At 38.0% G+C, this 23,301-nt stretch overlaps 1 protein-coding gene across 8 annotated transcripts; it reads right to left on the reverse strand.

Annotated features, from left to right (window-relative positions):
- Positions 1–636: 636 nt before the first annotated feature.
- Positions 637–23,298, reverse strand: KRIT1 (KRIT1 ankyrin repeat containing). 8 transcript variants are annotated; one of them, XM_030498851.1, is made up of 19 exons: positions 22,990–23,298; positions 22,476–22,660; positions 22,138–22,218; positions 21,077–21,198; positions 20,476–20,635; positions 19,016–19,108; positions 18,008–18,137; positions 15,748–15,991; positions 15,349–15,464; positions 14,772–14,915; positions 13,554–13,710; positions 13,164–13,271; positions 11,409–11,565; positions 8,902–9,053; positions 8,091–8,257; positions 5,900–5,987; positions 4,043–4,249; positions 3,621–3,737; positions 637–3,134 (listed from the first exon to the last, which is right to left on the reverse strand). In XM_030498851.1, exons 4-19 carry the CDS (start codon positions 21,176–21,178, stop codon positions 3,066–3,068), a joined length of 2,211 nt encoding a protein of 736 aa, XP_030354711.1. In that variant the 5' UTR covers positions 21,179–21,198; positions 22,138–22,218; positions 22,476–22,660; positions 22,990–23,298; the 3' UTR covers positions 637–3,065. The 8 variants fall into 8 exon arrangements, with proteins under 8 accessions (XP_030354711.1, XP_030354800.1, XP_030354888.1 ...); XM_030498940.1 differs by having other exon boundaries at positions 23,201–23,241; XM_030499028.1 differs by lacking the exon at positions 22,476–22,660 and having other exon boundaries at positions 23,201–23,279.
- Positions 23,299–23,301: the final 3 nt, after the last annotated feature.

Here is a 23,301-nt window from a genome sequence, read left to right on the forward strand (position 1 = left end):
GTGTGGCTGCGACCGCCTCGGTGGCCGCTGCCTCGTTCCTCTGAGGCGCCGCTCGCCCCCGTGGGGCTGCGGCAGCCGCGCGGTGCTACAGCTCTGGGGCAGGAGCAGCAGGCGGGGGGAGACACCCGTGTGCAGCCCATGCGTGTGTGGGACTCGCGCGGGGGTGATACACGTGGGTATAGGCTCGCGTGGGGACCGGGCGTGCCAACGCTCCTGAGCGCAGCCTGCACACGGGCTTGGGGAGTAGCGGCTGGAAAGCTGCCCGGCGGAAACGGGCCTGGCTGGCGGCTGCTGAACATGATCCAGCTTGTGCCCAGGCAGCCAGCGGCATCCTGGCTTGTATCAGCAATAGCGTGGCCAGCAGCGGCAGGGCAGTGATCATCCCCCTGTACTGGGCACTGGTGAGGCCGCACCTCAAATACCGTGTTCAGTGCTGGTTTGCCATGGCTAACGTTTTCCAGTTTTCTTGATGAATTCCTGAGCTGTTTCTGAGGTGCACAATCTTGATTTGTAGTCACCTCTCTTGCCATCTTCCTACATACCTTGCAAAGATAAGCCTGTTACAAAATACTGCTCTTTTGTAATAACACCTGCTTGGTAAGACATAGTGCTGGCTGCAATAATAAACAACCAACATTACTTGTTGCAAAAAATTTATTAGGTAGTAATAAATAAGAAATTAGCAGAAAGAACTATACAGCAATAAGGCATATTAATAGTACTGTTGAATATGCAACTGACACATTTGAACATATTTCCTCTAGTTTTCTAACTGAGATAAAGACATACAAAATGAAATATAATCCTTTGTAAATAAAAGCTTGGTGGCTTTGTAACAATAGCAATGGAAAGGATCTTAGGTATTTCATAATAATCAGCCCAAACCAGACTAGTGGTTGCTGACGTAACAACAAAACTTTCCAAACCTAAAGAGCCCAACCAAAAGAACATAATAAGGATCCTTGTATAAGATAAATCGTTGTAGCTGACAGAGTTTTAGAACCTTATGACCTTTGTACAGAATTTACTGTAAGCAAAACAGGACTGTATATCTGAAACTAGCAGACGTTCAGGAGGTGCTGTAGCTAAGTTAACTGATAAATAGAAGGCCAGGGAGAAATCACTCACTTATGTCAGCACTGTTACCGAACCAATTAAGCTGGTGTAAGCATTTGGCTACTGTGCATGCTTCAAAGACCACCAGAACAAGAGTTCAAGGAACGGCCAAGTAAGTGATGAAGATTGTTGGAAGAAGTAAAACGACCACCAAAGACCACTACCACCTTGTTATGCGCATGCAAAAATAGGCGTGGAATTATGTAAAACGATTCTCGGACAACTAATGAATATGTATGACGTTTATTGGAAATGTAATGAATAAGTATGTTAAGCAACAATATAATCACGGTCTGTTCGATGCTTAAACGGGACACATGAGGAGGAGCTATCCCCTGTGTCTCCCAGCGCCGCAATAAAGAATACCTGCTTGTCAACTTGAACTTTGTTATGGTTCATAGAACACAATAAGAACTTGCCAACAAAGTGCTACGTAGAGAAGTGTATTTCTGATGCCATTGCCAAGTGATAGCAAAGATGGCTGCACTATGAAGGACCTGACTGTTTTATTATTTACCTTAACTATAACGCTCCATGAAGAGTTACTGTTATTTACACCAGTGAAGTTCAAGTAAAAAAGTATAGCTAAGAAGATTACAAAATGTCTCCTGTTCACTTTTCTTAACTGCTTACTACTTTAATTTCTTAAACTGCACTTGCTAGTTGTAAGCTATGAGTAAAGTTACTACACAAGAGCACAGCTTCTAACATTCATTTGAACTTTTATTTGAAAACTTAGAGCCAAGTGCTAATTTTCATTGTTTTAAGAAAACCTTTTTTACAAAATATTGCACACTGGTTTAGCATGCAGTTTACATGGAAGAAACAGTCAAGTGCATTTAAAACCCTGAAATACAACCAGAAATTTCAAAGAGTTGTGTTATGGATACTATTCTAATGTACAAGGATATGTTTCAGATTGCATAGGAACCCAACTCTTTGAGACCCAATCCTGACTCTGCAAAGAGCAGGCAGAATGCTTACCAACTGTGTCTGACTTCCTTGCAATATAAATCTTCATTCCTGCATCCCGCACTGCTTGTAGCCTCAAGAAACTGAAGTAGGTAATCAGTAGGAAAATTAGTTTAACAGAAATAACTTAGTACCTCCTATCTGAGTTTTTGTTACTGCATATGTGCTGCAATCCAGGGTAAGATTTATTAAACTTTCCAAAGTCCTCTGAGTAAGATTCATTTGTAAATCTGTACCTCCCCCTCCTCGATATACACATTTTATATTGCACAGCAAAAGTAAAAATCCATTATTAAAAAAAAACCAAACAAGCCCAAGCATGCTAAACATTTAATATGGCTTCTGAGTGATTTGAAGTTATTTCCCTTTTGACATCCTCATGCAGTATTTTAGAATAAATATGAAATATGAGAAAGCTAAGGCTAAAAATAAAGCCAGCTATAACGTTTTTCAGAAATAAAATGAAAACCAAGAGCTTATCAAAAGTAGTTGCTCAAAGGTCTAACTGATCTTTTAAGCACACTTACCAACAGTGTCTTAAAAAGTGAGTCTACAAAATACTGTAACATATACAACCTCCTTGATGTTCCACAGAACAACGTGAAAGGTAAATAGGTTAACTGAGACTTGCTTAATGCCACTGGTTGTCCCATAGTCCTATGGGAACAAAAGCCTTACTTGATTCATGCTCGTCCAACTCAGTCAACCATTTACATTTCGTTAGTTTTATTGGTTAAGCTCAAGCCCTACAATAGCTTATAGATGAACCACAAAAATATTTATAAAAATAACAGATACATTGTATAGTTTTTTTAAAAAAATAAACCATGCAGCTTCTGTACAAAGTTAAAAAACTGTACAAAGTGACTTCTGTATTGTGTAAAATTCATGTACGTGGAAGCCTTCTGTTATGATGAGATATAAGTTGTTTTTTGCTTAGCCATCAGATGCTGTTTCAGAACTATTGTTCATTTCCATCATTCATTTCTTTCACTTGGCATTAACTGGCCATTTAATTTCATCAAAAGTTTCACAACGAGACCTGCCTGTATAAAGGTATAAAATTAAATTCTATCAGCATTTCGGAACTATGACAGGATCAAGTATACGACAAATGCAAGTAGATAAAAATAGTAAGTTAGAAGTTGCATCATTTTGGAAATAAGGAAAATAAACCCTAGATTTTTCTCAACTATCAGAAAGTGTTTTTCAAAATATTCAATCACTTCCCCTATAACCGCCTTAATATACAGGAATCAAAAGCAACTATTGAGAAAGTATGCAAGATACTCAAAGGAGTCATTTTGTGACAACACAAGTTAACGTGGCATGTTACCACTCATGCAGACTATGGCAAAACAAGCATTTTCCTTCAGACATCCACAAACACTATGAAAAGTTGCTGGTTATGTAGGGGTGTGGCTTAGGCTGCTTTTATCCTGTACAAGGGTGGTCAGTCTCAAGAGAAGAGGCACGCATCTAGTTTAGGAAAAAATAATTGAACATAAAGGATGAAAAGTGACAATGCTTACCTGTTTGGTATGCACAATAAAGCTCATTTTGTTTTCCAGACTGTGGATTTGAAAACATGTATCTCCATCTCCCAACTGCCACATAAAGCAACCATACTTGAGGCTGAGGAGTAAAGCCTACAATGAAATGTAAAAAACTGCCATTCAAAAAATTCACCATACTTACAAACGGAACTTTGCTTAGTTCACTTAGACAGGATTCTGACTTATATATTCCACAATCCAGTTGTAGCTTATAAAGTAGTAAAGTGGAAAAATACAGGGCTTTCTTTTAGTAGTGCCTTATAAAAATCTTAAAATCTTGGAAATCTTCATAGTCAAATTTAACTAAGCAGTCGGATGTGAAATTACTATTAGCACAAAGAATTTAAGAGAACAGAATTAAGCTTAACAGTTATCACTGGCAGTTCACTTAAACTGACCTTCGTTTCCATGTTGAGGAGGTGCAGCCCTTTCACATTTACTCCTACATACACTTTGATGACTTTATGGCTACTTGAGCTTGCTTTGGTGAATATCTGTCCCGTGAAAAAAGCTGCTCCATAAGTAGGAATTTCCCAGCAATTCTGCAAGAACATGCGCTGAAGGTGGTGCATCTCTTTACTTACACCTTCACTGGTGCTGAGATTCTAGAAAGAAAAGAACAGCAGCAATCAACAAGTCTTCAAACAACTGTGGTTATTTGAAGAACATCCACTATTTAGTGGAATTTCCACCAAACAAGTATTCCCAAAAGACTTCCCCAGCAACCACCTTCTTACATCTACGTTAAACACCCACAGAAAGGCTGAAATGCCAAGACACTGAGGCAGAAAGCAGATACCTGTACGAGCCTCAGAAACCTGAACCACAGACACCTAACCTCTGCAGGGCCACACAATTTTGCCTCTCCCAGCAGTATGCCAGACTCAGCAGGGATAAGCTGCTGTGCACCCATCTAATACTAAACGCATCACAATCTTTAAAACTAAGCATTCTTCCACCATGAGGCATAAGTAAGATAAGCAAGTACGCTCCTTTAAAAAACACGCATTTTTATTTTTCTACTTTCTAAGCAAAATAAAGGTACAGATTTCTTCAGTGAGGCCTTCATTCAGAATCAGACAGGCTTCTGTTTCTTCCTCTTCAGTAGAGTGAAACAGTCACAACAAAGGATTGCTCGACTATTCCCAGCTCAAAATAGACTGATGTAAGGTACTCTAACAAACAAAAAACTTGGCTGGGCCACTGGTGAGATGAGAAGGCACAGGCACAAGAGAGAACAGAAGTCTTCAACAGTTAGGGAGCCATGCCTGTAGGTGTGGTGAATGGGACCAACCTCTTTAGATCCATACCCTGCATTATGGTTCCTCTGAATTCTACACAGCCATTTTTAACATGTAAAATGTATTAATATTTGGAACAAAATACTGCAACTCCTTTCCCCTTCCCCCATGCCCCACACTCCAAAATAATGGCCTAAGAGCAGAGGTCAAGAAAGCAATTATCATTCTTACATATTATCTGATAAAAGAAAGAGTAGAGACTGCTCTGCTCTGTCCTCTGCTACACCATAGTTTTAGAAAGACCACTGTCATCCACTCCTTCATCTGTATTAGAAAGAACAGGAGTGATCTGCTGGTTTCTGACAAAAAAAGAAAACAAACAAACAAACAAAAACCCAAAAAGGTGTAGACACCAAGAGAAAGTTTATGATTCAGTAAGCTCATCTCAAAAGAGGGGCAAGGCCTGAAAACATGCCCTGGGTGCCTCTGCAGTGTTCCCCGGCAGCTACCTTTAGTGATGCATGTCAGCTGGTACAGTTCTCGCTCTGACACACCTCACTTTCCCCACTATTTTTTATGAAGTTCATGAATTTAATCTTCAGGTGCCCCTGGCCCCATGTGGAACCCACAGCCCTCAGATACTCACTTAACTGCTCTCATCAAAGGAGTTTGTGTGAGCACATGTGCATCAGCAGCATTAGCAGATCCCTACCATACCAGTTATACTGGCAAAAGCACTTTGTGGATCTATTGCTACAAGTCAAAACAGATATTTTTACATGTATGCCTGAACTGGCCCCAAACACTGAAGATAAACAGACGACATATTTACTTCTAAAAAACCAGATCAGCTCTAAGTGTGCAAGAAAACCAGCATTCCAACAACCCATCCAAAAATTAAGAACATACACATTTCCAGCTTCATATACCAGTATTTTTGTTCATTAACTGACAACCAAACAATCAAAAAAATCTTTAAGACTGGATTTTCTACTATTTGATTATTTCTCTCACCTTGTATTCATGAAGTATCCTGTTTGTCCAGTGAGGAGCTTTGCTTTTTAGTTTAGTGATTGGTACTATAGATTTCAGATTTTCTTCACTAAGAGAAAAACAAAGCAGGAAAAAAAAAGTTTTCTTCACTAAACAAAGTAAGGAGAAAGAACAATGTCTGCCAATTTGTATGTTCAAGTCTATTGAGCTACAGTCAGCTCCTACTCTATCTTGCTTCATTAGATGAGAAGCTAAGGCTTCCTACGATACAGTGTAATTCTCAGTTAATGGAGATCTAGCTTTGTGTCATACACTTTGTGTCATGCATCACGGACACAGCAGGGAGAGGAAATGCTGGAAGCAGAACACGCAACTCTGGTCTTTATTACAGACCACTCTGGTGAATTCCAGTTTGGAAGCCAAAATTATAGACAAACAGCCATTCACACCAGAACGTCACATACTCAGAAAAGATGACACCTTATACTCTTCCCTTCAGAGCTGTATCCACACCAATGGCTTGGCCCAATTCATTTCCACATGAAAGTTGTATATGACACAACATGAAAGTGAAGCTATTTATACAAAGTGCCTTTTTAAAAACAAAAACACAGGAAAAAAATGCCACTAAAAGGAAGACTTTACTAGTTTGCTTTTATGCACAATTGAAATAGTCTCAGAAAACTAGTGATGCAACCTATTTAGTCATTTTTAAACTATATTTGGCAGTAACTGCATACGTTATACCAAGCAAAAAACCCGTCAAAGGACAATACATCCAGACCTTTAAGGTGAAGGATACTCTCATACAAACAACAGCCTGGATATATATTTTTGAAATGCAAGTCTTTTAATAAACATTTATGTTGCTTACAAAAAATAAAAATCAGAATATCTTCATCTGAAGAACAACAAGTCGAGGTATTTTCCAACATCTTGATTTGAATATGAATGGAAAGCATGCCCAAATGCCCCTAAGGCTTATTATCTGGCCCAAACTATCTTTCCAAATAGTCCTGTCTATAGAGTCACAGACTTCCATTAAGCAGGATCAATGCAGAGCCATATTGCTCTTTTGCCTCTCTGCAGCTGCTGGGATTCAGCCCAGGGTAGTTTCATATCAAACCTGTCTTATTTAACTGCACACTCCTTCAGGTGGGCAGTCCCACTTAAACCCCGTTCTCCTTATGCTCAATCTACCAACTGTGTAACTGCAGGACTCAGCAGCTGAACCTACTGAACACCCCACCTGAAAGTTTTCCAGTCAGTGAGCTCATTCACCTGGCATACTCTGTAATGGTACAGTCTCTACACCTAACAGAAGGAAGAGAAAGGAATGAACAAGTGCAGTCAGTACAGCCAGCCCTGAAAGTCTTACACTTACATCAGAGTAACTGTAGCAGAAAATGCACCCTGATTTACTGATGGTAGAGAACACAACCAAAAAACAGCAAGCCAAGACAGCTCAGCTGATGCTTTGAATGAGAGGAGATGAGACGTATAGTAGCATTCCAGAATACCACAGCTGCTGTTAGATGAATGAACTGAGGTGAAGATGGTAGGGAGTGAAGATGCACACATTAGAGAATTAGAATCCTGATGTGCTCAGATAGTGATGCAGAAATGTACGTGGGAGGACAAAGCCATATCCCAGAACAGCTCAGCTTCTGTTGTGCTGGCAAGCAGAGAGAAACAGAGAGAAAACCACCATCTGGCAGAGCCCTTCTAGTGCTATGTTTCTTACCAATTTAGTATAGCAGTTCACACACAAATGAGAGAACAGAAATAATATCTCTGCATGGCCTGTCCTCTTCAAAGGAGGAGGAAAGCCAATCCCCGAAGTCGGTCTAATTGGACATAGTAAGAGTTTTCTTCATCATTGTCCAAACACTCAGTCTTGTCAAAACCCTTCAATCACATGAATACTGTTACTCATTTTTTGGCATTACTGTATCTCAGTATAGATTTGCAGAATACAGAACCTCCATTCCTCTGCCTGGGACTACAATAATTAATATTAAATATTTTTCAGACCCCATGTCCAGCTTCTATTAATGCTACAAGGGTTACGTGATTACTCTGAACTATTGCTCAGTGATGGAGAAAAATAATAAATATATCATGCCTAAAATTTGAGAGTTCCATAGTAACGTGCTATCTAAAAATACTTAATCTAAAACCATAATTTTAAATTTTAAATACATATACTTACTTTAGAAAGCCCTGTTTATGTTTCTTGCTCTCATAATTTCCATAGACTATTTGTAGAAGCAGACTGGCCAGTGTGATCAGCTTGGCATCAGGTGATGTATAGAAACCTTTCAGTAAATTGTATCTGGCTTCATCAAAAAGAATAAGAATAGCCAATGGATCCTCAATCTGTTAAAAAGATTTAAATAATACAATTTATTTGAAAAAGCACATGAGCTTATAAACTATATATATAAACTATAAATACAATTCCTCACTGATCCTGAGACAGAAAACAAAGGACTGAACCTGAGTAAAGTATACATTTTAGTAATGCTTTGTAGTAGGAAAAAAAAAAAAAAAGACATTTTCATTGACTTAATCCAACCTTCACTGATCTAACACACAAATTAAAGGTGACTGACATACAATGCCCAATCCAAAGGTTCACAGAAATACTGACATCTGTGGGGTTTTTTTCCCCTCATGAATGTATTTTGAATAATATGTTTGAATAATTCCATTGAAATTGACCAATTAAATATCCAAAAAATCACTTCACAGGAAGAAAAAGAAAATTGGGCAGGTTTGTTTTAGCCATATGACAGATAGAGACTGAGAGATATAGACTTATGATAAACCAAACAGTTGGGAAAGTGAGAGAGAGGGCAGGAAGGCAAGAAAAACCTGAAGACTCTGTTACAGAAAATTAGAGGAGAGGTCAGGTTTAAATAAGTTTGGAAATTACTACAGTCATTAAACACACAGAGTGTTGATTATCAGAGTGGTCTGACTCTGACCATGATTTCATGCTATCACTTCCAAGGGCAGACCTTTTTTTCTATTTCCAGTGGAAGTCTCACATCTCTTCTCAGGAAAAGCTGTGAAGTTTCCCTTTGAGGATCCAAGTTTGTCAGTTCAGTGAATATTTCGGGCCAATCCCGAATATGCTGCAAAGGCTTGTGATATGGCTTCAGTTGGAGGCCTGCAAAATAACAGGGTTTTTTTAAAAGAAAACAAACAGAATAACCTCATGCACACACACACGCATATATATGATTATTAAATGCTGCATTAAAACCAGAGTATTTGAAACAGAGGAGTCATTAACATTTTACCCTGTATTTTCTAAACTGCTATATATAAAAGGTTTAGAAGATACGGATTTATTGACAAAACTCTCAGCATCAATTCACTAAATGCACTAGTGATGAACCTTTGTTATTTTCAGCTTCCTAAGAGTGAAGTGGTATTTAAAAATTTAATGGAATACCAAGATGGAACTTAAAACAACAATAAACCACTAGGGACTGTTCTCTCATTTATTGTGGGAGAAATACAAAGTCCAATAATCTTATTTTGGGCAGAAAAACACAGATACAGTTTATCTTATATTTTCTATTTTGGGGTGTATATATAAACCATAAACTTCTCAGAACAGACTTTTTTTTAATCTGTAAAACATCCTGATTCTTAACAGGCTACAGTCATTCAATGTTTCATGTTCTCCTGTGTATATGAGAGCTGAAAATTTACTAAAGAGCTCTCAACTACAGTCCTGCTAGATACATACATTCAGTTACACTCATTCACTTACCCTGGCTGTCCTTGTCATTATTGCTTGGCTGTTTTCTAGTAATGAGGAACTAGAAGGTTGTATCTGCCTCATCCTCACTGCTCTGGCTTTTACATTGTGACATTTCAAATTACATGAAAAACTTCAAAGGACATGTTATAGTGCAACATCTTTTCACTGAGAATAATCAGTTCACTCAATTCATCCACCTTACATTCAAACACAGAAAAACATCTGTCCTACAAAGAAGAAAACTATGGTCTTGACAGTGGTACACAAACTGCAAGAAATACATTTTATAATGAAACTTGTCCATTAGTTGTTTGAAGCCATAAATCAGAAGCCAACTCATTTTCAAACTTACGCTAAATATCTAAGGAATTACTTGGGTTTACACAAATAATGTATCCCTTCAATTGCAAAGGTAATACTTCAATGATTTGAGTAGAACATGACATCCTATTTAGAAAAAGCACAAGCAGCAAGACTTCAACATTCGAACACTTCCTTTTCTTCCAGATATTAACATCTATGTTTAACTGGAGGTTACAGTAGTCGCGTGACATACAGGGAGAAAAAGATTTTAAAAGCATGAAGAAAAGATTTCCTGCAATATTTACAGATTAAAAACCCAGAGTAACAATGAACAATGCCACTGTAGGGGAAGTTTGACAACAGTAAATAAAATTTTAAATGCAAGGCTTCTGAGTTAATGGTACTGTCACAGCATTCTACCAGACCTGAATCGTGCTTTGTAAACGCGTTATAATGTGTCCCATAGCTACGTTGTTGCAGTACTGTTTATCACATTTTCTGACAAAACACAAATCACAATCATTGACTCTTCTGTGGGCTGATTTATCTTTTGCTACACATCTCAAGCTACAACTATAATCTACTTCTTATTTAGATCAGAAATTAAAAGAAAAAAAAAATACATCAAATGTAGTAATGATGTTTTGCATGAGAATTCCCTCCCACCAATTATATCTGAAAACTTGTTTATCAAAAATCATTTGCTGCAAAACACATAAAAATTCATACGATTAAAGTACATAATGGGGGACACACCCCCCCCCAAAGAAAAAAAACCAAAAAAAACCCAATCCCAAACCAATAATCAGTTTTAATCTGCTAGTTTCAAACAGATTAAACATTGGTCAAAACAACTACCTGCATCCAATTTCAGATACTCTGGGAAGAAAAATACCACTAAAATAAGGGTAAGTTAGCAGTAAGGAGTATGCCAGCAAAAGTGAAAGGCAGTGTGTTTGTGACAGCAAAACAGAAAGGCAATCTGGACCTGCCTCACCTTCCCAGATGGAATACATTCTAGATCCCACAGAGATGTGGGGTCAGACCTATTGGGGGTACCCAAAATGGTGGCTAAACTGGAGCAGCTTTCTATAGCTCTGAAACCACAGTTTGGAGACATCAGGCTGTAAAGGCTGGCAGTTGATCTACTGGAGGAAAGCTGAAGCAGAGGAAATAGAAAAATTGGTTTCACTGACTATGCAAAAGATACAAAGAATGAGACCTACAGGGATTACAGAATCTCTGGCAGCAGCAAAGTGTATTAACAGTCTAGATACATACTAACTCCTAAAGGATGGCTTTTAAAAGCAGAAAGAAAGAGGTTAATAGTAAACTGTCAAAGAGCATGCTTCCCATTTTCCTTAGAAAATACTATTTTTTCTAAAGGCAGGCAGAAGTAAAAAAAACTATGATAAACTCTCAAGTATTACAGTCTTCCTTGGTACTTACTGAGGTTCTCAGAACAGATCCAGATGGTGAAGTACTGCTGAGTTTCTTGAGACAAACGCATCCCCTCCATTATCTGCTGTACAGTAGTATTGTTTCCATGTTTCAACTCAACAGAGCGATATGACCCATCCATACGATAAATGCGTGCCTTTTCATACTACATGAAGATTAAAACATATTAAACAACTTGTTAAAATCCTTTCTGTTGGTGCTTCTGGAGAGAAAAGCAATTTTACCATACTGCTGAGAAAAACAACATAGCACAACTCCTGCATATTTACTATTTATCAAAACTGCTTATTTCATGTCCTATGCAAGTTCTTATACTGTGCTTTTTACTACGTGTCCAAGAAAGACCTTACTGATATTTTGAGGACTTCATTTCTGTTGAACTTAAAGGCAAGTAGGCATTTAAAGTTCCCTGAGAGATCTGGGCTCAACTGCCTATGCATAGCCTGAAATGTCCACTTCGCTATTACTGACAAGTTATGAATTATTCCTTTGCATTAGACTATACTAAAAGACTTTACTTTAGAGGAAAGAACCACCCTTTATACAGACCCCACTACGATAATAATACACTCTCAACTAAGATCTTTTAGCAGTTCTATAATAGAACTCCAATAGCTTTCACTGAATTGTGTGAAATTCAGTGAGGCCCAGAGTATGCCTCCTGAAAGACGTACTTAAACATAAATCATGTGCTTAAAGCATATACACACAAGTCATAAATCTATGAAACTTCTTGTTTTCATCTAACAGGTTAACGTTTCAGCTGCTTGAATCAAAAAGTTGCAGGAATCTCTTATTTCCCTTCTTCAAATCTACTCATTTGTCAAGAACTGATTCCTAAAAACTTCTGGAAAAATAAGATTAATGCTTTGGAAAATGACAGCTTATTGAAAATGAGGCTGGAATGGAAAACATCAGTCTATTTTTGCTGCAGTAGTCACTGTGACTTCTATTGAAGTAATTTTTTTATTTTATATATATTTTAATTCAATAGTAATAAGTGACAACATAGTGTCACCTATTATGCTGTGAAATCTACTTAAAATATGTGTATTAGTCTTTTAGAGTCATTAGACACATATCTGCCATTTGATCAACTGCATAAGAAGATCCCTAAAATACAGGATGTCAATTCTTTCATTAACTATTTTGGAAGACTCATTCATACAGAGTGAAATTAAGATAATTTAAAACATGTTGAAAAATTGACACGTTTACTGCCACCTACCTACAGAGATACAAATTACATCTCAAGTCAAACGAAACAAGTGGTTTTATCTCATTGGGCTAATTTTAAATCTACTTCAGGATGAAAGAAATCACATCATAAATTTTGTTTACTATCCTGGCTAGATCTTCACTGTCAGCCAAGGAAGCCTACACCGACTAAGTGATGTAAAGCTTATTCTGTAGAAGCCTACATTTAGCCAGCTGAATGCTCCTGTTTAACAACTTGCAAGATGATAATGCATAAAGAAAGCTGATGGTTGTATGATCAAAAGTAGACACAAAATCGGTAGCTGATGTGATGCTCCTACAAACAAAATATCATGTTTAAAGTCTTAGATGCATTTCTTGAGCAAAAAGCATAAACAGAAACATTTAAAGAGACAAAATGATTTACACTAACAATTTCATTATATTGCACATTTTAAATAACATCTCTAAGTGAGCCCAGCTCTTCTACAAGTTTAGGTGTAAATTAAATACAAACTTTAAACAATTTAAAAAATAAACTCATACAGGTTTATTTATGGCTTCCTTCAGCAGTTTTGCAGCTTCTTCCCATTCATTTTGTTTGTTCTCTTCACAGACATTCAGTGGAGATCTTCCTTGTTGATCAGTAATGTGCTATGAACATAAACAGAAACACCAATACTACATTGTTTTCACTGGAGATAGGTAAACACGTACACATTTTGTGACATAATTAAAATCCTTGATCCTAGGGCTCAAACATTTAACTGACAGACAATGGGAAAAGCAGCAGTAATGAAAAATACTTAACCATTTTTTTGTAATCTCTCAACAGTATCATTGTGTTTACACATTGTGATCTGGACAAAATATTTCACACACACAAGCTACAAACTGTTGCTAAAAATGCTATTTCTATACACAAACAGAACTTACTCTGTCAATTTCTGGATGATTTAGTAGAATTTGTACTATTTCAGCATGCCCACCTCCAGCAGCAAAATGAAGAGGAGAACTGAGTTGGCCGTTCAAAAGATTTGGATTGCACTTCCCTTTCTCCAACAGCATTCGAGTGGCTTCAACTTTTCCATACCTGAAGACAGGTTTAAAGCAGAACAGACACAGCAAACATGAAATCTTTTTTCAGATAGTGCTAAATATGGAAAGTCTATTTCCACACTCAAAAGTTTTCAGCTTTGAAATGACACCAAAGACAATGGAACATTGGTAAGTTTGTAGAAATTAGTATCAGTTTTGCACTTCTTTGGAAACCATTGGTCTAGTAACCATTCATTGGATTCACTGTAGACAAACTGAACCTTGCTTTAAACTAGCTAAATTTGGATAGTTGTAGCAATTCAGTCATGGCAAAATGGAGTTCAGCCTCGCCTGAAGAAAATCCCAAAACATAATCTGTGTGAGAATCAGAGTAAAGCTTCTGATTGTCATGCAGATGGATCTCAAGGCTTCTTAAGCCTCACACTGGTAAATGTTGTGTATACTGTCCATGCAAACTTTCTGACAAACACTAAAAATCAAGCAAGTTGTTGGGGTTTTTTTTATAACCAAGTTTGATTTTCATGTTATTCGTATCATCAGACTCTACAATAAATGCAAAGACTAACTTGAATAAAGACAAAAGCTTTTTTACAACTGAGGAAAGCTCTCAAGCACTTACAGATCAAATCATCACAGAGTTACAGTCAGACAAGTTGACCTCTGTAGACCACCTAGTCCAACTTCCCACTCAAAGCTTGACTGTCACCAAAATGTGCTGTGCTGTAAAACTGCTCACAGCCTTTAACCAACAAAGACTGTAAAAGTTACCACACTAAACTAGACCTAGTGTCTGCAACAAGAATTAGAACAGATGCTTCAGGACAGATATGAGGCAATAAGTGTTTGATGATACAATCTCCAAACCTGGTCTCCTGCGAAACCATTCAGATCGAAATTATCTCAAAACCTGAAGCAATCCTTCTCTTCAGAAAGTTGACACTAACATAAATTAGAGTCAAAGTTTAAAAAGTCTAGAGGGGTTTTTTTGATTTCTCATTTTTGAGTCTGTATGATAAATTACAGAAATGATTACCACTATAGAATCACGACAGCAAGAATGCATTCGATTGGCAAAACTATATTCATCTGACTCACCAGCATGCATAATGGATAGGTGCCCAGTGGTCACTATCTAACTGATTAACAGAAAACTTTTTATCCAGAAGGTGGCTTAGTAGATCAGAGTCACCTTCACAAGCACTGCGGTGAAGAGGGAAATCATCTACCCACTGGTGTTCCCTATGAATTAAAAGGGGAAACAGGAGGAAATCACGGTTCAGAAATATTTCAATAGTTGAGAACATTGACTTTTTTAAAATTAATAACATAGCACTAACTCTAGATCTACATGAAGAATAAAAATAAAGCTCGTGCAGCTAAATTGTGCCAGTATTCATACAACCAGCATTTTCATAATGCAGTAGTCAAGCCACAGCTGTATTCACTATGCTAAGAAATGCTTCTCTAACATTTATAATTTAAACCTTTCTTGATCTGTCCTTTAATTGCTGTTTCAGTACTTAGAGACTTCAAACAAAATATTTTTTAAATATGTATTTATACAGTGAAGTCCTAAAGTAACAGGAATCTCATTCTGACCAAGTCTACCAAGTACTACCGTCATAAACAAAACAAAATTATCCATTAATGAAAAAGGAATGTAACATAATACTTGTCCTCCGTGACGCTGCTCATGCTACGTTGCCACTTTTCTCTTTTAGGAATCTGAATCTTTGAATAGTCTGGGGCTCCAAGGCCAAAGTATGGATTTATTACCACTTTGTCAACCTGCAAAGACATAATTTAAACACAACTGAAAAAATATCTTCCTGAGATTTGGCTAAACAATCCCCCATCCAGGCTGGGTATTCTCTTCATACCAAATTTACGATAGTAACATTTTATAATTAAGGAGAATTACGTTCCAATGTAAGGCTTTGAAAACCATTTAGCAGTAAGTGTGCAATAAATCTGATTATATTAAACATAAAGCATACATTTGTATCAAGTAAATGAACTGTAAAATGAAAACGTATGTTTCGTGAATATAAAATGAAAATATAATTCTTACCCTATTAGTATACTGAAGGTCAGATCCAAACAAAGGATTATAGATACACATATCTGCTTTCTCCAGTGCCAGCATTTTACTCTTTATTTCCAGGGCAGTATAACCCATGTGCAATGAGCTCTCTGTTTGACCAGGTTCTATAGCATAGGCAGGGTTTATTACATTTGTTTTGATTCTCTCAAGAGGAGATGGTCTGAATAAAGCTGGGATGGAGTGAGACTGGGTGTGCCGTTCATCCAACCACCTGCAGGAGAGAATGGGCAAGTAATCAATTTTCAGGTAGAAAAGGACTATTTTGGTCATGCCTGTCCATTATTCTGTTTAATTAAGGGCTGCACTTATGATAATCATACATTTTAATAATAATAATATCATGTGTGCAGCCGGTTTTATAGGACTAAATTAATCCTCAAATGTGGATTTTCTTTTAACCAAAGGTACTTACGCAAATATATTTGCTCAAACACATTTCCTGCAGACTCTCAAAGAAAATGAAACTGTAAGCTAAGAGTATAACATTGGTTATAGTCGAAACACTTTCCACACCAACATGTCACCATTTTGCTTACTTTCAGTTTATCAGTATTACTACTCTCAACACACAAATTTTGAAACAATATCTGTGCTTCTAATTCACATTTCATTAGGGAGAGATAGGATAGGCAAAAAATCAGAAGGTCCAATTTCCAAACTGCTAAGTGTCTTTCACACTTGCCTTTTCACAAAGCTGTGTGAAGGTTATCCTCTTGTAAGTACGCTCCTACTGACAGTACAGAAGGGCTTTAGAGCCCTCTTTCTCTGAGCTAGTGTGGAAAGTCAGCACTGTACACCTGCTGCATTTTTTTCTGCCACGTATACAATGTAACACAGGGCTCAGGACGAGTTATTCATCTGATCTTTTGGATAAACGTATTTTCACCAAATTACTAAATTATTTTACTTAAAAGGTGCCGAGTTCAATATAACACTAAGGGCCAGGTTTGTATTTAGGTTTCTACACATTCTCACAAGCTTGAGTTAAACATGTACTTTGCTAGAATACGATAAATTCCATTTAGTGATTTATCCTGGAAATACAGAAGTACATGCCTCGGAAAGATAGATCCACTGACACATCACTTGGATCTTGTCTGTCCCAGAACCACGTGTAAGCATGGCAGAATGTGGCCTGTAGTTCAATGCATGTGCTTAGGCCTGGATTTTTAAGTCCCAGATCCAAGCTACCATGTGTTGCAAAATCTGTATTCCCTTCACTTACTCACGGTCCTGCTGGGAAGGACTGTAAAACTGTGGTTATTGTGCTATAAACACTCTCTTGTCTCCTTGAAGTGCTTTCAGTCATTTTCTCTATACAGTTGGTAAATAAGTTAGTTATGGCAATTTGAATCTTTGGGAAGTGTTGTTTCAGACTACACATATACAGAATAATCAATATAAACTACTTCTATTATATTTCCAAGGCTTCTTTCACAACTGTAAGGCTCATAACACATTTTAAGCAGAGCTTAGAGTCTGAAGGCATTTGGTAAGCAGCAAACAAATATAATTGGCACGATGGTATACACGGAAATAGCACGACTCTACTATTAAACTGTAGAAATCCTACAGTTTTAGGTAGTAGCCTGTAACTTAGAACTTTCCATTAGCCTGGAGTTTCAGCTGGCTTTATTAATGCAAATAAGTTCATACATAAGCATGTCTGCTACTTCTTTGTTAAGGGTACCTAAGAAAGACTAAAAGCTGCTTACATATTCAATTTTCAAACTACTGTAAGCCTGGCTAAACAACTAATCACCTTTCTGAAAGTTAATTCCCTACTGCAAATAAATTTGTATGGCTGGGAAAGATACACTCCCCTTCTATAAGGAGGTTTAATTTAAATGCAAATCTTAATGGTATACAATTAACAGGGTATTTTTAATACACTCTGGCAAACACTCTTAAAGATGACTATTATGCCACTTACAGAAGATTAAACATTAGTATTTTATATGATTTTACAAAACGGTCACTGTGAGCAAGAACCTCCATAAAGCCACTTGATTTAGGTAAGCACACCATTCCTGAGTTTGCAAAAAAGATTTTCAGAAAGATTCAGACATTTGAGGTCAAGGTTTCAGATTCTGATTAACATGAAGAAAATAACATGGTATCACGACTTCCTTCTTAATCACAAGAGTGCTATAAAAACTGTGTGCTACATCTACAAATTATCGTTGAACTTCTATTTTAATGTATGTTTACTGATGGCATTCCTTACTTATCCAAGGCAATTAACATTTTTGCAGTAAGTGTTGCAAAATGGGTGCTGGATTCACTGCAGACTCTCATGATGTCTTGTAAACAGTAGAACACAGGGCATCCAGGGCTGTATGCATATTTCGTATTATCTAAAAAGGAAACATTCTTAAGACACATCAAAGAGAAGAAAAATCTTATTTTCCCCTTCTGCAACTTTGTAGTTACACATTCCCAGCTAACTGAGAGCATATTCTAACTTAAGACTAACTTATTTTTTTCCAAATGGTAATTGGTAGAAATTACATACAATCCTTACGTAACAATTCACAACTCACAGGATAGCCTTAAAAACCATCAAGTGTTCAGTTACTTTTCCATCAGTGTGATCAGCTTCATCTGAGGAATTAATATTAAATGTATACTGCTGTCAGGAAAAAAATAGGACTCAGGACTATAAGAGGTATTTATAGCTATTGGTAGTTACACAATGGTATTTATTTGATAGCTTTTATCCCCAAGGCCTATCAGTAACGCAAAAATGAAGACGTTTCCCCAAAAGCACACAGGCATTTTCTTGAGGCTTTTTTTAAAAAATATTTTCCTGACAAGCAATTTACTTTGCTGTCTACAGACTTAATTCACCATTCCTTATTCAAACCTGTTTACAGACTTCGATAAGCATTCTTCTCTGAGTAAAGAACACTGAACTGCATAGGATGTCTTTCTTACATTTGCATTCCGTAAATGCTATGCATATGTTTTGAAACATAATCAAATGAACAAACACAGCTTAAAAGAGAAGTGTGCTATTGTTACAGAAACAAAGGCAATACATTAGAAACAAGGGGTTTTTTCCTTAAGTAACTTCTTCAAGTTTTCAAATATTCAGAGAGAGGTTTCCACCTGAATGCAACTTTTAATGTTTAAATACAGAAAATGTCATATATCATATTCATAAAAATTCTTACTAAACCTTGAACTGAACTTCTGCTAAAATGGGTGCAACAGAAATTATGCTCAACATTACCTTTCACAACAGTTGGAACAATGTAAAGTGATGCCTCCTGGCCTGCCTTCTCTCCATCAAGAGGAAACTTCTTCATTAACACTACGCGCTTTCCTAGCACAGTATTAAAAAAAACAAACCCCAAAATCATTAATTAATGAACAAAACAAAGTGTAGAGGTGGATCTCTGAAAGCTTACCAATCTTCCTAATTTCTAAGAAAAAAAAAATTATTATTATAAGATACAATCTAAAACAAGCTAAGAAAACCTAAGTACACATGAAAAAGTAAATAACATAAATACGTATGTACCCATTAACATGAAAAATTACATGACTGCACCCCTTTTCTCATAGCAACTTTGCTATACCCCTGATTTTTTGTAGCTTTCACCCCCCAGACCACCTATCCTGAAGTTAAAGTTCTTTCTGAAATGGGAGAGAACAGCTGCATCTCTATTGCATGTTAGGGTGAATGCGTTTTTCATATTTCTGACAGTATTTTCCATGTCATCCTCCCTTCCACCCTTACAGAATTCAGCATTTTGTTTGCTTTTCTGACCTCAGCTACATTTTTTAGCAGTGGCCACACTAACCTGTGCATATTAATGCTTGGGGCCTCTGTGTGAGTCAATTTAAAACTCCCTAAACTGTGTAAAGAAACAGGTTTTGCTTTTACATGGCATTCCTCAATGTGTATTAAGGCTGTTATGTTATTTCATATTTGCTGCTCAACTAGCTTTGTTAGGTCCATCCAACTCCAGTTATTGCCATCCACAACATTTTAGCATGTAGCCAGCCATTCCTTTTCTAAACTGTTAGCACTGCACTGTCTTGTCCGCACTGACAACCTTCCCAATATAACCTTGCTTACAAAGCAGAGATGAGGTACACACAAAAAAAACCAACAAAAAAAAGTGCTTTAGTCAGTACAGTTTATACCTGTCTGGAAATGAAATATGCTGGGTAAAACAATTTTTGTCAGCACAAGCATGAGGTTCGTTGTCAGACCAGCTACGCAACAATAGAAAAAGAAGATGTACTAATCAAATTATATCTGTGATACAGTTATGTCAGAAATATTTTCATGTAAATACTGTCTACTGAATAATGCTTGCTTTAGAACAGACTTTAGAGGTGATCAGTTCACTAGTTCAAATTTAGGATGAAATTAAGGATTAAAAGCTACTACAATCTGGTTTACCGAAGTTCAGCTGTAAATCTCAAACCGAGGTGAAGAAGTAGTGCAGAAAAGCGAAGTTTCACTTTCTAAAGACCTTTTAGTAAGCATTTATAGAGTTAGAAGGCAAAGGGAAACAAAAGTTTTAGCCGTATAGTTGGATTTTTTTTTTATGAACCTCAAAACATACTTTATTTTTTTAAAACTAATTTCATGCTTTTGCATAACCTTTCCACGTCCATTTAATTTTTAGAATATTTTTACAGAGCTATCAACAATAGATGAGATTAAAATGTTTTTACCTTTAATACCCTGATTGGCTGGTGAAATTGGTTTGGTGGCTTCTAATACATAATCCAAGATGCTCTGGGTTATCTCAGTGCCTCCCTGCAGTTTAGTTTCCAGCAAAACTTTCTTTCTTTTTTTCTTTTGGCCTTCAATGGGAACTTCAAGCAACAAAATCTTTCAAATGATAATGAAACCAAAGGAGTTTAAGTACAACTGAAACAAGCACAGAGGTTTTTCCTTTTTTTTTGAGGGGAGAGGAATTATTGTACCACTGTAAAAGCAGTAACAAAATTCAGGAAGTACTGGAGGAGCAGGGTGGTGAAGTCAGACTGACCTCCTTAACAGTAAGGTTAAAGACAAAAAGACAAGGCTGCACCCTTGTACTGAGCAGCCCACAGGGCAAAAGGCCCTGCAATGAAATGAAACACAAAGATATTACAAAACTGCAAAGTGTTCAAATACCATAAAGATGGGGCGATGCATAGTAGGTATATGACATACATACACATTATTTAAGTAATCTTATTGTCAGATTTTATCTTCTGCTACATTACAATATATTTACTGTCATTTATTATTTTTAAAAGTTAATAAATTAAAAAAATATAGTTTTACTTCATAGGATTTAGCTCGATATTCCCGAGAATTCAGGCTAGCAGTATTTTTTGGACGAATCACAGCAACATATGCATCTCCAATGCTTTCTGGGTTTCCCATCTCTGCTCCTTCTTCTATCACTGGAAAGAATGAATAAACAGGAAGTAAAGAGCCAGTTGATAAAAATTAAAAGAAAGCTAATCCAACAGCGCACTGAACTTCAGGATGCAGTAATCCTGCCTACTGATTTTTTCCATTATTCATTTATTTTTTCTTTAGCTGGAGAAATACCAACAGTTGTTATAATTCTGCTTCCTTTTAATGAAAGGGGGAAATCCTACATCACACAGATTTAACACAAATAATCCTGCTCTCTAACCCACTTTTAAAATAAAAATAATGGTGGGGTTTTTTTCCACTTTGTAACTATTTTTGCCAATTTGCAAGCCAGACAAAAGGCCAAAGAAATTTAGCACTCTTAAAAATACGTGAAATTAAAAAAAGAAAACCATTCTAAAGTGACAATCACTGTAATTTATAAAATGTGCTATAACAAAGTACTGCATTGCTGAGTTCCACAGGGATTTTAAGAGAGTATCTGATTTTCCAACCCCTCCCCCAAAGCAGAACACAAACTTGCGTACAGCCCTAGTAACAAAGCTGATAAAAATACACTGTAATATGGATTCATTTACTTTGCTTTACTTCAGTGGGACTGCAAATTGGGCACAATTTATTCAAACACACAGTTTCTGAAAGGAATATGTCTTCAGTTTTTGCAAAAAAGGGCTGAGGTTTTTAGATTTAAGACAAAAGTTTGCTTACCCTTCTGTTTAACCCAAAGTGACAATTCCTATAATTACAAAACTTTATAAAAATGAAAAAGGGAAAATCTCCTAAGGCTAAATCACTTCACCTATCAGATTTGAGAAAGAAGATCATGTCTGGCCATTAACACCTTCCAGGTAATCATTTCCCTCATCTGCAAATGAACCCCCTTTCATTCCACATCATCAAACGAGCACATGCTTTCTGCAGATTAATCCCTCCACGAAGATATTTAATGTTACTGTTTCTACCTTCTTCACCTCTTCTAGGAGAAACAGAGGTCTTCAGATTCCCATGCCCTTAGTCCAGTATTTTTGCTGGGATCAGACTACCTGAAAACATATTAAAAACAAAACAAACAACAACCTAACATAAGTAACAGCATGCACATTTTCACTTTCAGTTTAGATAAATGCATTAGTTAGATGACTTAATGATGGTATGTTAACAGTGATATCTGAATAGAAACATCTATTGATTTACATTACAGTACCATCTAGAAACATAAAGTAAGCTGTGTCCCAAGCTGTGAGAGCTCATACTTTGGCATATTAAGTTTTGAAAGGAACGAGAAACAACCATCCCTTACAGGCAGCTGGGAAAGGCATGCTCCCTGGGTCACAGGCTTGCGTGGAGGGAAACTGCACAGGCAGGGCGGTAGGTTATGATGGGACAGGTGAATAAGCAGCGGGTGAACTCCCTCTGCCAGTGCTCTGCCCTAAATCCAGAGTGGGGTGAGGATGTCTGGGAAAGGCAGCCCCGACAACTGGCGATCTGACTCCGGAAAACAAAAACGGAGAGTAAAGAAGGGTGGGGCTGCAAGGATGGGACAATAAAGATGACCAGCGCCAGAAAGCACCAAAAACCCAGGTGCCAATAACGCGTCCCCGTCCCAGCGGAGGCAGGTCTGGGGAACATGCCTCAGCCGGGCGGCTCCCAGCGCCGCCGGCTCTCCCCGCCCCCCACAGCGCGGCCGCCGGCCCCCTCAGCAGCCGGAGACACACGGCCGCGCACCCCGCGAGGGAGGCCCCGCCGCCGCGGAGGGGACCAGCCTCCCCACGGAGATGCACGACGGCCAGGACGCGAGCCCGCACTACCAGTACCTCCCGCTCCAGCGAGAGCGGCCACCCCGCCGCTCCGCGCCTCATGGCCGGGAAACGACCCCTGAACTTTCTCGGTAGCGCCCAGGAGCCGGCCGCGCACCCGGACCTCTGGGACGACGCTCACATCGCAGCCCCACGGAGCGGGACCGCCCCTCTGGGGTGACGGGCAGCGCCCCGGGCCCCCCGCTCGCTGCCTCCCGCCCTCCCTTGCCTTCCTCAGGGGTGCTGGCCGCCTCTCGAGCAGGCCCCGCGCCCGAGACGCGTCCCGTCCTGTCCCGCTCCTCCCCGTCCCCGCCCCGCTCCCTCCCCCGG

Source organism: Strigops habroptila, chromosome 1, assembly GCF_004027225.2.
Source record: "Strigops habroptila isolate Jane chromosome 1, bStrHab1.2.pri, whole genome shotgun sequence".
NCBI classification, from domain to species: Eukaryota; Metazoa; Chordata; class Aves; order Psittaciformes; family Psittacidae; genus Strigops; species Strigops habroptila.